The sequence below is a fragment of the Tetrahymena thermophila genome (genome assembly GCF_000189635.1).
Source record: "Tetrahymena thermophila SB210 genomic scaffold scf_8254095, whole genome shotgun sequence".
Lineage (NCBI taxonomy): Eukaryota > Ciliophora > Oligohymenophorea > Hymenostomatida > Tetrahymenidae > Tetrahymena > Tetrahymena thermophila.
In genome coordinates, this window is record NW_002476047.1 from 16312 (window position 1) to 28840 (window position 12529).

General features: G+C 22.8%; 3 protein-coding genes across 3 annotated transcripts in view; 1 reads left to right on the forward strand and 2 right to left on the reverse strand. All coding sequences in view use genetic code 6, as the record gives it.

Annotated features, from left to right (window-relative positions):
• Nucleotides 1-176: 176 nt before the first annotated feature.
• On the reverse strand, nucleotides 177-7399 carry TTHERM_01111050 (plant dual-specificity MAP kinase kinase family domain protein; the record flags this gene model as incomplete). The annotated part of the gene is made up of 6 exons (XM_001025937.3): nucleotides 177-3044; nucleotides 3106-5241; nucleotides 5417-5641; nucleotides 6014-6477; nucleotides 6913-6974; nucleotides 7152-7399. The coding sequence occupies 6 exons, from the start codon at nucleotides 7397-7399 to the stop codon at nucleotides 177-179; spliced, it is 6003 nt and encodes a 2000-aa protein (XP_001025937.2).
• Nucleotides 7400-9683: 2284 nt separating this feature from the next.
• TTHERM_01111060 (hypothetical protein) lies at nucleotides 9684-11699 on the forward strand (the record flags this gene model as incomplete). The annotated part of the gene is made up of 3 exons (XM_001025938.2): nucleotides 9684-9839; nucleotides 9938-11225; nucleotides 11320-11699. 3 exons carry the CDS (start codon nucleotides 9684-9686, stop codon nucleotides 11697-11699), a joined length of 1824 nt encoding a protein of 607 aa, XP_001025938.2.
• A 478-nt stretch (nucleotides 11700-12177) lies between these two features.
• TTHERM_001111068 (hypothetical protein) overlaps nucleotides 12178-12529 on the reverse strand; it is a gene marked incomplete at both ends in the record, with an annotated part of 465 nt that continues 113 nt past the window's right edge. The window contains 4 exons of the mRNA XM_012800547.1: nucleotides 12178-12203; nucleotides 12255-12350; nucleotides 12399-12411; nucleotides 12520-12529. The exon at nucleotides 12520-12529 is cut by the window's right edge and continues 113 nt beyond it. Coding sequence (XP_012656001.1) covers nucleotides 12178-12203; nucleotides 12255-12350; nucleotides 12399-12411; nucleotides 12520-12529 — 145 coding nt within the window. The remainder of the gene's footprint in view (nucleotides 12204-12254; nucleotides 12351-12398; nucleotides 12412-12519) is intronic.

Here is a 12529-nt window from a genome sequence, read left to right on the forward strand (position 1 = left end):
TTTTATTTATTTATTTAATTAATTGATTGATCGATTGATTGATTTTTTGAATCAAATAAATCAATTTATTAATTTATACATTATATATTAATTATTAATTAATTATCATCAAATTTATTCTATTATTTTAATCTTGCTCTACTTTAATTATTAGAGATCTATTTAAATAACATTTTTCACTTTTTCTTAATCTAATTCTACTCTTGAATATTTATTACAACTTTTGTTCCATCTGCAAATTAAGGCTTTTTCTTTGATGTTTCAGCTTCTTCGCTATTGAAATTTGGTGAAACTGGAATAACTTTTTAATTAACAGTTTATTATGGAATCTAACCTTAGCTTGCAGCTGCAGGCTGTTGTTGATTGATATTTTATGCTAATTCAGCCTATTACTAGGGATTATTTATTATTATACTTTCTCTCGTAAGTCTTTTTGGTAAACCTACGATATTTACGTTTATATTACTTTAGCTTTAACTTTAATTTCCATTACCAGCTACTATTTACTATAAATTATGATCGTTTTAAGAATTTTAAGCAGAAGTACTAATGTAATTCTGTTTAAGCACAGGGTTTGGTAATAACTCCTCATCATTGATTGGTGAAGTATCATTCGATATGTTATTTGAAACTGATATTTCAGTATCGTTTACTTCATCATTCAGTATATTTATTTATTATCCATGTTAAATGTTGTTAAAATTATTAGTATTTTCTATATTATTACTACCTTAGTGTGCAAGTTTAGATTTAGAGGAATTAGGGTTGTTCACAATCTAAGGAGGATTATTTGAAGATTATTGCAATTAATTTATAGTAGCTTAATGAGGGCATGTGGTGGCAGCATGTGGATGAGCACCTGAACTATTATCTTACAAGTCTATTTAATCTTAAAATTGTAAGTCATTTTCTTTAACTTAATTTGCTTACTGCTTTTGTTGCTGTGTATGGGGTTAGTTAAGGGTACTTTTCTACTCACCAAGTTATTTTTGGATAGCTTTACTAAGCTCAAAGTCAGTGGCTTTATTTGGGTCATCTGAAATTGTTGCATTTTTATTAAATTAACTAGGAGCTTTTTACTATTATACCTATTGTTGATGAGATGTTGTGTAGCTTCCATTCTTATTAACATTCTGAGTAGCTTAGTTTTATGGAGTTTAAGAAAATTACTTAGTCCTTTCACGAGCAAAAACATCTTAGCTTTAAGTCATAAATTACTATTGTTATTGTTATAGTAACAACTACTATTACTAAATTGATTATTGCTAAGTTTATTATTGCTCTTGTGTTGTCACAATATCAATTGGTAGAGGTTACTAAACTTAGCGAGCATTTTAACTTTGAGGCACAAGTTTTTATTATGCGTTTAATTCGTCATGGTTATTAGAAGTAATCTAATTAGTATTACTTTAAATTTAGTTTATACTTAAATTATTATTAACAGCTTTTTGATCTTAAGTAGATTAATTTGCTTAATTTATTTACTAAAACTATTAATTTTAAGGAGCTTGCATCTCATTTTGCTTCTAGCTTGCTATTTACTTGCTAAGATTGTTATTTTAGTTTATGGTGATTGGACTACTGTTATTTTATTTTGGAGATCCTGATTTATATGAGAGGGGTGTTGAATTTTAAGTATTAGAATTTTTATCCTAAGGCAAGTTTGTGTTAATTCTAATTGCAGTAGCTGCTGCATTATTTGGGATTTACTAAACCTACTAAGGTATCTATTCAGGACCATTTACTATAAGAGGTCCATTTATATTAAGTTAAGGGTTAGCTTGCATTTGAGTTACCTATTATAATTGCTACAATAATAAAAGTTAAGAACAGAATTATTAAAAATAAAAATTATTTTTTACAACTTATTATTGCTGAGGAAAAGCATTGCTTGGCTAGTTAATGAAAGCAGGAGGAAATTGATAAGACTAATTACTCTGTGTTTAAGCATTTTGTTAGATTATTTATTATTATTATTATTATTAGATTTAAGGTGGTTAAAATAATTGGTTTGTTATATTATTCATCAATACTTAGAATTCTATTTAATACTCTTTTTCAATTAAACTTGACAATTGTTCAAAAATTTTTTGTTTAACTCTAATTTAAAGGCTATTTAGCAAATTATCAACAAATTTTTATGAAAAATCATTAGTTATCAGCTATTTTAATTTCAAGTGGTCTTCTTCTATTCTTTTATGAACTTCAGTTTATAAGTCTTCTGACTATATTATATTTCTTACTGAAGGATTGTAATTTGTAAGATTCTAAGACTATTAATAAAACGCCATATTTTGGCTTTAAATTAATTGTTAGCTGACAACAATTTGCTATTAATTTATTTTGTTTACCATATTTTAAAATTATTACATCCCTTAATTTTGTTGCTAATATTGTATTTAGTTGAATTGGTTAGAGTAATCAGGTGAGTTTTATTATTGTAACTAATTTGATATTAATTATTATTGTTATTAAATATTTTATTAAACTATTAACTATTATTAATGCAAGTTTGCTGCATTTTAATTTTAAATGATCTTTTGATTAATTTAATTTTGATAAACCTGTTGGTTTACAGCTGATCCTACTGAATTCTATTTTTAAATGCTTAGAGAATGTGCTTAATTGCTTGGAGTATTAATTTTTTAATTTGAAAGTGGTTTTGGTGGTAAACTATAGTTGTTAATTTGCTAATATTAAATTTATTAGGGTTATTGTTAATATTACTAATTTTGTAACTAACCAATTTCTTAAATTTAATTGGCGATTAAATTGCCATTAACACCTTATATCAATGCAATGTCATATTAGTTGTTAATGCTTTCATAATATTCTGACTAAATTTACTACAAATTGGCCTCATTCAACTCTAATGCAGGTTAAGAATTCAAATTATTTGCCTTAGTTTGAGCAAGTTAATTTGATTAAGGAGCCATATTAATCTATAGAGAAGACTATTTCCTTATCTAAGCATTTTAAGAAGAAAAATACTTATTTTGCTATTAAGAAATTTGCAGCTGCTGTTACTAAATTTAAAGCTACTACTTTAATAAAAATTAAAATATTTTTTTAATAATTTAAGTTTTGATTTAATAAATAATTTACATTTTACTATGCGTCTGGAACAGAAAATTTTTATTATTAATTAGGATTTATTTGTACTACATTATCTATGTTTTAAGCCTAGTTATTTATCTAGTAGTTGTTTTAAGCTTGTTAAATATTATTGTTTATAGAAGAAGATGCTAGAGGGGTAATTAATTTAGGGGTGTTATTTTATGAAGCGCCTCCAGTTACTTATTCTATTTTTTGCAAATTGAGCTAAAACTGTTGCTGTTGTAAAATGTGCTACTATTATAAATAGACACTTTAACTTTAATTTGAGTTCAAGTTGCCATGCATTTAATTTGAAGCAGTCTGTTAAAATTGTTCAGCTGCTTGGCTAGGAGATACTTTTTGTGAGTTTAGCTATGATTATGGTGAAACAATTTAGCTTACACCTATTGAATTATTCATTCTATCATATCCTACCTATACCATCTGAACACCATTATTAACATATTAAAGAGATGTTCTCGGAGTATTACTATTCCTTTATTGCTGTCCTATGCTAATAGATGCAGAATAATGATGACCTATGTTTTATTTTTGTATAATAGGTTAATTTTAAGAAGCATTTTACTAATTTTAATCTTGCTGAGTTATGATTTAAGATTAATTTGATCTTTATAAATTATCTTAATTTATTTGTTGAATATTTAAATTTGTTGGGTTCTTAATTTAGAATTATTTGATTCTAGAATTTGAATTTTGCTATTGATTAGGAATCTAAGGATTTTATATGCTAGTTTCTATAGGTAAAGGAGAATTTATAGAATCCACTATCTCATTCGATGTTATTGTCATCTCTTAAAAATTGCAGTTTAGTATTTAACTTGATTTCCTGCTATTTGAAGTATTGGTGGCTGCTGTTGGAGCAGCAGGAGCTAGCTTATCTGAAAGACTAGAAATCCTCTGATGTACAATGCCTTTAGTTTTATTATCACTAGGTCCATAAAACTCATTAGGATCATTTATAAATTCGTCAACTTCCTGCGCATTCTCACTTTCTTATTCTTAGTTTGGTCTAAAAGTATGAATAGTAGGGGAAATCTGATAAATACTGTTATTATTGCTTTTATTCTGATTTGCTAAGTTAGTATTAATATGCAACTATTATGAATTTAATGCTTATGAGCTCATCTATTACTGTTGCTGTTATATCTACTATTATTATTATTATTATTATTAATTCTATTATAAAGCTATCAAGTTTTAAACTTGCTATTATGATTAAGAATTTACTTATTATTAAACTATTTATTGCTAGATATTAGATTGATTTATATTTTGTTATAATTATTATTATTATTGTTGTTATTGTTGTTGTTGGACTGGATTTTATTAATTTTACACCTAGCTATTTTTCCGAAAAGTTGAATTAAGTTATTAAATGCTTAAATTGTTTTGTCCTTGCTAAACTTGAATACTTCCATTCTAATTTTATTGATTATGTTACTAATTGAGATTAATTTGATCATGATTTTTTATTTGTTAGTAAGATTAATTTGATGTCTACTAAGTTTAGTTAGGTGGGTTTTGATGAGAAAAATACGGAGTATTTTAAACAGTTGAAACAACAGGCGCAGGCTCATACTTATCCTAAGCAGGTTTCAAATTATTTTTAGTAATCCATTCTTCAAAATAAGAAGAGTCATACTATGAGAATTTTTTAACCATTTCATGATTTAGTAAATCATGAGAATGAGGACGATCTAAAGGAGATTTTTTAAAGCATTTTGCTACAAAATCTTTCATTTCTTCAGAGTAATTTTCAGGTAAACGAGGTGCAGGTTTCATGTTGAAATACTCCAGCAATTCCCAAAAGGAAAGATTTTCTTTTTTTTCATATTAATTTGAATCAAAATATGGATATGTACCTAGAGCACATTCACATATAGTCAAACCTAGAGACCAAATATCTGTATTTGCAGTATAAGCTTATCCTCTAAACCTTTCAGGAGACATATATGTAACTGTTCCTACCCAATTTTTTACTTCAACAGCACTCTCCAGGTTTGCCGATACTCCAAAATCTGCAATTTTAACTTAACCTTTGCTATTTACCAATAAATTAGACGGCTTAATATCTCTATGTATTACCTTAGCTTTGTTATGAATATAATCTAAACCTTTGAGCACCTATAATATAATATATGATTATATGTATTTTAATTTAAAAATCTAAAATATTTTTAATATTTAGAAGCCAAAATTATGATTTTAAAAATTTTTAATGCTTCTATTTAAAATGCATGAGAAATTCATAAATTCCTAATAAATGAAAAGTTTTTAATGCACTTAAATTTAAGATTACCTAAATTGCCATTATAGCTACTATAATTTCTGGTAAAGGCCCTACTTTTTTGACTAAATCATGTACAGTACCTAAATCCATATATTCTAAGGTAATATTTATCATGCATTTTTGTATATAAGCACCATAACATTTTACGATACTATCTGATTCGCATTATATAAGAGTTTTAAGTTCTTAGTCTAATTATTTTCTAAATGATGAATTCATAAGCAAGGGTATACTCTATTATTATAGAATAAATTATATTTAATATGCTTTTTTTGATTTTATTCTTCTAAATTATTTTCTTGAAAGTAAGATAAAATAGGAAGTATTTATTTGTATTGCTAGTTTAATTAAATAAAATTTGAAAATAAAATAAGTCTTTAAGATTTATTTGTAAATATTTTTATTGAACTTTTCTAAATTTTAAAAAGTATGGTTTATTTAAGGGAAATATATTCTAGAATGAGTATTTAAAATACATTTTTTTGGTTCAATTTTATATGCTTTTTACTATTTTTGCTTTTACTTTACCAAATACTTTATTTGATAATAAATAGCTTTTTATATGTAATGTATTTATACTTTCAAAATATGAACAAGTAAAATTACTTTTATTCCTATAACAATCCCAGTTGCATCATGAACAGCTAATTCAACTAAACCAGAAGATCCATGTCCTAGCACTTTTACTCTCCGTAACTCAGAAATAAGTAAGTGATTTCCATTAATTTCAATATATTGATTTTCAGCAGAATCTTAACTCGCCTACTTATCTTTCATCTAATCTTACGGAGTTTTATATGTTACATTCGAATTAGCTAAATTATTTTGTGTAATGTTAGCTTTAGTTATTACTTATTTTGTTTTACTATTAATAATTGCTATATTTCCAGAATTTAATCTAGATCCTTGCTACTAATTTCCATTTTAACTATTTTAATTATTATTATTATGATCTGTTTAAATTTACGATTAATTCGTTTATTGCTTTTAATCCTATGCGTTCTTTTACTCTACATTCTACTTTTGATTGTTTTTATCATTGCTGTCTTTATTCTAATGCTATTATTACTCTATATATCGTTTAAAATATAAAAATTTTAATATCATGATTGACCAAAGGATTGATTTGTTGAAAAAAGTGGAGAATTATGAAATAGACTAATGAAAGTTATCAAACAATTCCTGATCAAAAAATCCATTTATCCTTAGTTCAGGGCATGAGATGCTTTTTTTGTAGCATCAATTCATTGTTTGTTAGCTTGCATAGTCAAAAATGAAAATATAGCTCGTAAAAATGAAGAAATGTTTTGATCTAAATATCTGTTTTTCTAATTTATCTAGTTTACTTAGTTCCTCAAGCTAATCTTTCAAAGGTATAGTGCTAGAAGAATGTAAGAGTAAGTAAAAAAAGAAAATTAAGCTAATTTTTTTGAAAGTGCATTCTCCAAACAGAAAAATAGTAGTATGTAAAAGTATTTTATAAGATGAATGGAAAATATTTATACCCAATCCTTTAACGCCCTCTTTGTCGATAATAACATTTCCATTGAAGAGTGTTCCATTGGTTCTAGTTTAATACATGAAATAATATTAAGTCTTGTTAATTTTAAAGAGCTTTTTGATATAATTATCAAAAAGTGAAGAGTTCTATTAAGAAAGAGAGATTAATTATTTGATTTTAAATGAAAGTAAAACCTTTGAAAAAAATAATCTCTATCTTTTATTAAAATCATAAAAAACATACAAGTCCGCATAGTCTTCATTTTTTTGTTGGTTTGGAATCTTTATGTTTAAGTTAACTTTCTTCTTCAGCTTATGTAAATAAAATGTTTTCTCGCCATTCGATTCATTATTTGAGCTCTCTTCCTTTTTTTCGTTTTTCGGAGTGACATTAGCTGCAATTTATTATTATGGTTATGGTTCTTACTGCTATTCGCTCGACTCATTTCCTTCTTTCAGATTTGAACATTATTGTAGCTGCTCTTCATTCATAGATTTTATAACTAAAAAAATACTAAAGAAGGGTAATGAATGCTTTTGCTTGTATTTTCTTTGTGATTATGAAGTTGAAAATCTGAGTCTTTACTGTATGATTCAACTTAATCTGTTTCTTATTCTTCTCCTTTTCTTTATTTCTTATTTTTGGTGTATAATGAATAAGCTTAATATAAAAATATATTGTATTCACTAATTCCTAATGATATATCCTTCTTTTTATATTTATAATTATTAAATGATTAAAAAAAATTAAATGATTTATTAATTTATATTCATTATTGTTTGTGCTTGTACTATACATGCACTTTATTGTTAAATATATTTCAAACAATAGTCTTAGACATAAGTAACTACAATTAAGTCTTAATTCTTAAAATTGCTGTGTTTATTATTCTTTCATTTCAAAATATATAGATAACTCTAATTGCGCTATTGCTCACCTCAAGGCTCGCTATATAATATTAAGTCATATTATGCAGTATTATTACAAATTAAAAAATTAATTTAATAAGTGTGGCATAGTGAAAGGATATTCATTTTTATGATTACTATCTTTCTATCAGTTTATTACCAAAATTTTTTTATTTTTAAAGAAAAAACTTATGATAATGAAAAGCAATTATAATTGTAAGTATATCTTATCAAATTAAATATTTTACTAACTTCAATTCATAATATTCTATCATTTTAGCTATCTACTTATTAAATTACTAATTTAAATAATTTCTAAAGCACTTAAACTAAGAGTGCTATATTTTATCTAACACATTAATTTATTGGTAATCAAATTACTTATTTGCTTATTTAAAACAAATATTTTGTAATCATATAAAAGCAAATAAAAATGCATTTTAAGATTTTTAATAATAAAAATCATACTTAAACATTACATCGAAATTCCTTTTTCATTTTGAAAGCTGAAATAAAGTTAAATTAAAATTAAAATTTAAGCAATTTGTAATAATAAAAGATCTGTAATGATTGTAACTTAAGTAAAATATTTTCATGAAATAAAGTCAAATTAATTCTAAGATTTTTATGAAGTATTTAATAAAATTATCTTTATAAATACCTAAAAAATAAAATTATACCTCAAATTAAATTTTTTTGGTTAGATTTATTTGCAATGAAATTATAGTAATATAAAATTATCAACAAATACCTCAAAAGTTAATGTAAAATACTTAACTTAGATAATTGTGTACTCGATCAAAAATAATATTATAAATAAATTTAGCTCTTTTAATTTGTTTAAAAATCCTTTTCTGTCATTTTTCTTAAGTAAAATATTCAATCAAAGAAAAATTAAGCTAAAATACTTATTATTTGAATCAAAACAAAAAATAAATTCTCAACTCATAAAACCTAATTTTATTTTGACTTTATTATAAAAAATGAATTCATTCTTTGATATTTTTTCAACTAAATTAAATATCTTTAATTTTTTAGCTAATGAATAATTAATTAAAAAACATTTTTCTTAACATTAAAAATTTTAATTATATTATTTTAAATTATCTCAAATTTTAAAACATGAATTATTAAGATTTCCTTTATTTATTTATTTATTTATTTATTTATTTATTTTATATAGTGTAAATAGGTTTTTATCTTATAATATGTTATTTATTTGTTTGTAAAAATATTATATTAAGTTATAAAATAAATAAAATTAAAGATAATTAATTCTATATAATTGTTTAGTTATATTGACTTCTTTACTTTATTTGATTATTTTTTTTCTATTAATCAAATAATTAATATTAAATTTAATTTAATTTATAACTCATATTATCTATAAATACAAACTATCAAATCAAGAATTTAATTATGAGGAATGAATAGAGATATTCAGAAAATCATTAAACTTTTTATTCTAAATATTAATTTGCACAATATATGAACTCTTAATGTTGTCATCAGATAGAAAAAATATAAATTTGATTTTTAACAATATTTAATTTTTATAATTTTACAATGATATTTTAAATTTTTAAGATAGGAATTAGTTGAACTAGAATATGAAATGTGCTTATTCTTATCGAAAATTGTTTATAGAAAGAATTACTTCTTCCTTTCTAATCAATTTTATTCTTATCATAAATATAAAATTGAAAATTTATGGTTAATATTTATATAGATTTAGTAAATAAATTAAATATATATTAATACTTTTGATGTAGTGAATTATTAATAGATTAAAAATTTTATAACAATAAAAATAAACGCTTATTACTTATTTTTTTTCTCTAACTATAATTTAAAATTGTAAACGAAAATGAAGTCTGAAACTTAAAAAGGCCAAGAAATATTAGATTTTTAAATTTCAAAAAGAATACTTCAGAATAAGTTGACATCTGCAAAATTTGACATTAGTAGAGCCACATTGCTATAAACTTTGAACTCTTTTTCAACTAAATTGAATTTAAAAAATGTAATAAAACTTATTTCTACTTCTACCATAATTAATATTCAAATTATCATAAATTTTTTTTCTTTATTTTTACTCTAACACATTAAAAAAATAATTAGAAATAATTCACATCAATTCCTTTTATGACTGCTAGAAGTTCTATTGGTCGTAAAGATTTAAGCTAAATTGATTAATAGAAGGGTTCCTTTTATTTAGAAAAATCTCCTTTTTTAAGTTTAGAAGGAACTCCATCAAACTAATAAAAGAAAAAAAAATCTGAATTATAAATTTAAATTGAAAAAGATGGAAAATTTAAGTTAGTAATTGAGCCTAATAATTACGTTTAAGTTCCTTAGAATTCACATAGATATAATACAAGTTTATCTCAAACATAAAAGAGCCATTTTATGCCTAAGAGAAAATTTAGTCATGAAGAAAGACAAAATAAAAAAAATAATGATTCTCAAAAACATTCTCTATAATAACTAAATAAAACTTAAACTTCTAATCATTTTACTATAAATGCCTCTCCAAGCAATACTTCTTATAACAATAATAATGGAGCTATATAAATAATATAAGATTTTCATTCTTAAAATAGCAGAATCAATTCAGAAAATAATTTCAAAAATCCTTATTTACTAAATACAGAAGAATTTTAGCCTGATTTTTAAAAAAATCTTACAGAGAGATTGACTGATAAAGAAAAGAATATGTTTGAAAAATCTCAAAGACTTTAAGATACTTCACAAAAACTGAATAAAGTAACCTAAAATGATACTCAATAAATTGAAGAAAAATTACATTCTTACCTATCTTATTTAGGTTAAAACTTTAAAAATGAAAGCTCATCAAAAAGAGTATTTAAAAACCATCACAAATAATACAAAGAGCAAACTCTTAAAACTTTCTATAGCGATTTACAAAATGAATTATCTGAGAGCAAACAAAAAAAAGTAATAGTTCCTAAGCTTTAAAAATTTGCTAAGAAGGTTTAAAACTTGAACTCAATTATGAATTTTATGGATAAAAAATATTAAAAAGAAAAAGAATTACAAATCAAAAAGAAAAAACTTTTAGAAGATGCCAAAAACATAAACACCGATTTTTTTAATTTTGACTCAATAATATAAAACTTTTGCTATAATCTATAATAGTTTATTTAATTAAACAGAAACAAAGCTATCAGTACTAAAAAAATATAAAAATTATATGGATTTAACTAAATTATAAAGAACATTACATTTGATGATCTATCAGGAGAATTAAGGAGTGAATTTAACCCTGCAATCATTCATTCGTCTATAAAATAAATGCTTAATATATAAGAACCATAAATCAAAAAGTAATCAGAATCTCTCTAAGTTCATTAAGTTGCTAGTTTAGGAAAAATTAAAAAAAAAAATGGTAAATTTGTTTACATTTTATTTATTTATTTTTGTAATTTTTATTTTTAAAAAGCATTTTTATTTGATATTAAACATTTTTAAATAAAACTTAGAGTTGAGCAAATAAGAAATTCTAAAAAGCATTTATTATTTCAATAAAACGCTTGAAGAAATTAATAATGAAAAAATAACAGAAAATAGAAATAACTAAGTCGCTGTTGCTAAACAAGAAGCTGAAATAATTTAATAAAAGTTATAAGATTTAGTATTATAAAATAGAGTTAACAGTATTGATAAAAAAGGTATTTTCTAAGAACTAAAAAAGGGAATCGTATATAACAATGGGAATCCTTTTTATAGGTCATCAATTCCTTTAAATAATACCATATTAAAAAGTGAAAAAAGTAATGGATAATTTGACCTTATAATGTTTAAAAACAGATATTAGTCTACTTGTATTGATAATATTTGTGACTAATTTTAATAATTTTGAAATTTAATTAATAAAATTGTTTTTATTAAAAATCAGATATAATTTTGATGTAATCCAAATATTTATATCAACATATATACCTTTACTTTTAGTTTAATTGTTATAAAAAGTTAATAATATAATTTTAATTTTTTATAATAATTTTTGTATTAATATAAATTTATTGATTAAAACAAATATAAAAATTAAGAGTAGATGCAGTAAATTAAAAATAAGAATAAATAAAGTGTGGTTTCTACATTCAACTATAATTTTTTTATTTGCCTAAGATTAATAAATATTATTTTTATAATTACTTCAAGTGGAAAAATGTGGAAAATTACTTAAAATAATTATAAAAAAATATTTAAAAATCAATCATCATATAAATAAAAAAGATTATGTCTTTTAAAGCTATATTCAGTTTTTATATCCAGCTTTTACAAAGCTAATATTGAATGAAAAATTTAATTTTTTAATTAGTTGTCTTTAATGTTTTTCATTATTTCTTTATTGAGAAAATTCCTAAAAAATTAAAAAAAAAAATTAATTTAGCAAAAATTAATTAAATCTTACGAATACCAAGTTAAGTTAAATTAACTGAAATTTAACAAGCTTTTGACCAGGTTTATTGTAAGGTAATCTAAAATTCTTTCTTTTACTTTTTAAAATCTTTAAAATTATAAAATAAATATCATTGATTTGCAAAAAATTATTTACGTTAGAGTTAAATCTAATTGATATCTTTAATCAAACTGTTTTAGAATATCAATTAATTAAATAATACTCAAAGAGTATTTTGATTCTATGTTTATGCTATTAAATTAATTAAAATAATTACTGATTAAATA